At 35.7% G+C, this 1,255-nt stretch overlaps 1 protein-coding gene across 1 annotated transcript; it reads left to right on the top strand.

Moving 5' to 3' along the window:
- Positions 1-646: 646 nt before the first annotated feature.
- On the top strand, positions 647-1,004 carry LOC132241991 (large ribosomal subunit protein eL39-like). The gene has a single exon (XM_059710937.1). The coding sequence runs from the start codon at positions 743-745 to the stop codon at positions 896-898; it is 156 nt and encodes a 51-aa protein (XP_059566920.1). The 5' UTR covers positions 647-742; the 3' UTR covers positions 899-1,004.
- Positions 1,005-1,255: the final 251 nt, after the last annotated feature.

The raw sequence follows: 1,255 nt of genomic DNA, 5'->3' as shown, positions 1-1,255 counted from the left end.
AATATACAATGGTGTAAAGAAAATCTATTCCTAATATTCCTGAAATTATAGGAGTGGGGAAACTGGACATGTAGATGCAAAAAGAAAAGAAAGTAGACCACTTTCTTACACCATATATAAGAATAAACTCAAAATGAATTGAAGACTTAAATGTAAGACTCAAGACTATAAAGCTCCCAGAAGAAAACATAGGCAGTAAACCCTCTGACATTGTTCTTAAAAATATTTTCCTGATATATATTCTTAGGCAAGGGAAACAAATTAAAAAATGGAACGACATCAAACTAAAAAGGTTTTGCATAGCGAAGGAAACTATCAACAAAATGAGAAGACAGCCTACTTAATGAAGGAATATATTCACCAATGACACATCTAATAAGAGATTAATATCCAAAATTATAAAGATCTCCTACAAATCAACACCAAAAAGACAAACAATCCAATTTAAAAATAGGCAGAGGACCTGAATAGATACTTCTCCAAAGAGGACAGGCAGATGGCCAGTAGACGTATGAAAAGGTGCTCAATGTCACTAATCAGCAGAGAAATGCAAATTAAAACCACAATGTGATTGTCAGAATGGCCATCATCAATAAATCCACAAACAGCAATGTTGGCAAAAACGTGCAGAAAAGGGCACCTTCATGCACTGTTGGTGGGCAAGCAGGTTGGTGCAGCTACTGTGGAAGCAGAACGGCTCTTTCTCTGCCATCACGGTGCATGCGTTTGCTTCTCCTTCGCCATGTCTTCCCACAAGACTTTTGGGATCAAGAGGTTCCTGGCCAAGAAACAAAAGCAGAATCAGCACATTCCCCAATGGATTCCGATGAAAACTGGTAATGAAATCAGGTACAACTCGAAGAGGAGACACTGGAGAAGAACCAAACTGGGCCTATGAGGAATCACACATGAGAGATGGCTCACATATTTATGCTGTGTCCAGATTGCCTGCACCTTTAAATGATTGAAAAGACCACTACTGTCAGGACAGTTGGGGCATTTTAATTGGAAAATTATTGGATTCATGATTTTGCTCTTTTGATTTTTTTTCTGCAGTAGTAGGTTGGTTCAGTAATAAATGTGTGAGACCTTAAAAAAAAAGAAAGAAAGAGAGAAAGAAAGAAAGAAAGAAAGAAAGAAAGAAAGAAAGAAAGAAAGAAAGAAAGAAAGAAAGAAAGAAAGAAAGAAAACAGAATGAAGCTTTCTCAAAAAAAAAAAAATATATATATATATATATTTTTTTAAATAGATCTAC

Source organism: Myotis daubentonii, chromosome 9, assembly GCF_963259705.1.
Source record: "Myotis daubentonii chromosome 9, mMyoDau2.1, whole genome shotgun sequence".
Lineage (NCBI taxonomy): Eukaryota > Metazoa > Chordata > Mammalia > Chiroptera > Vespertilionidae > Myotis > Myotis daubentonii.
This window is presented reverse-complemented; position numbering and strand designations above follow the sequence as displayed.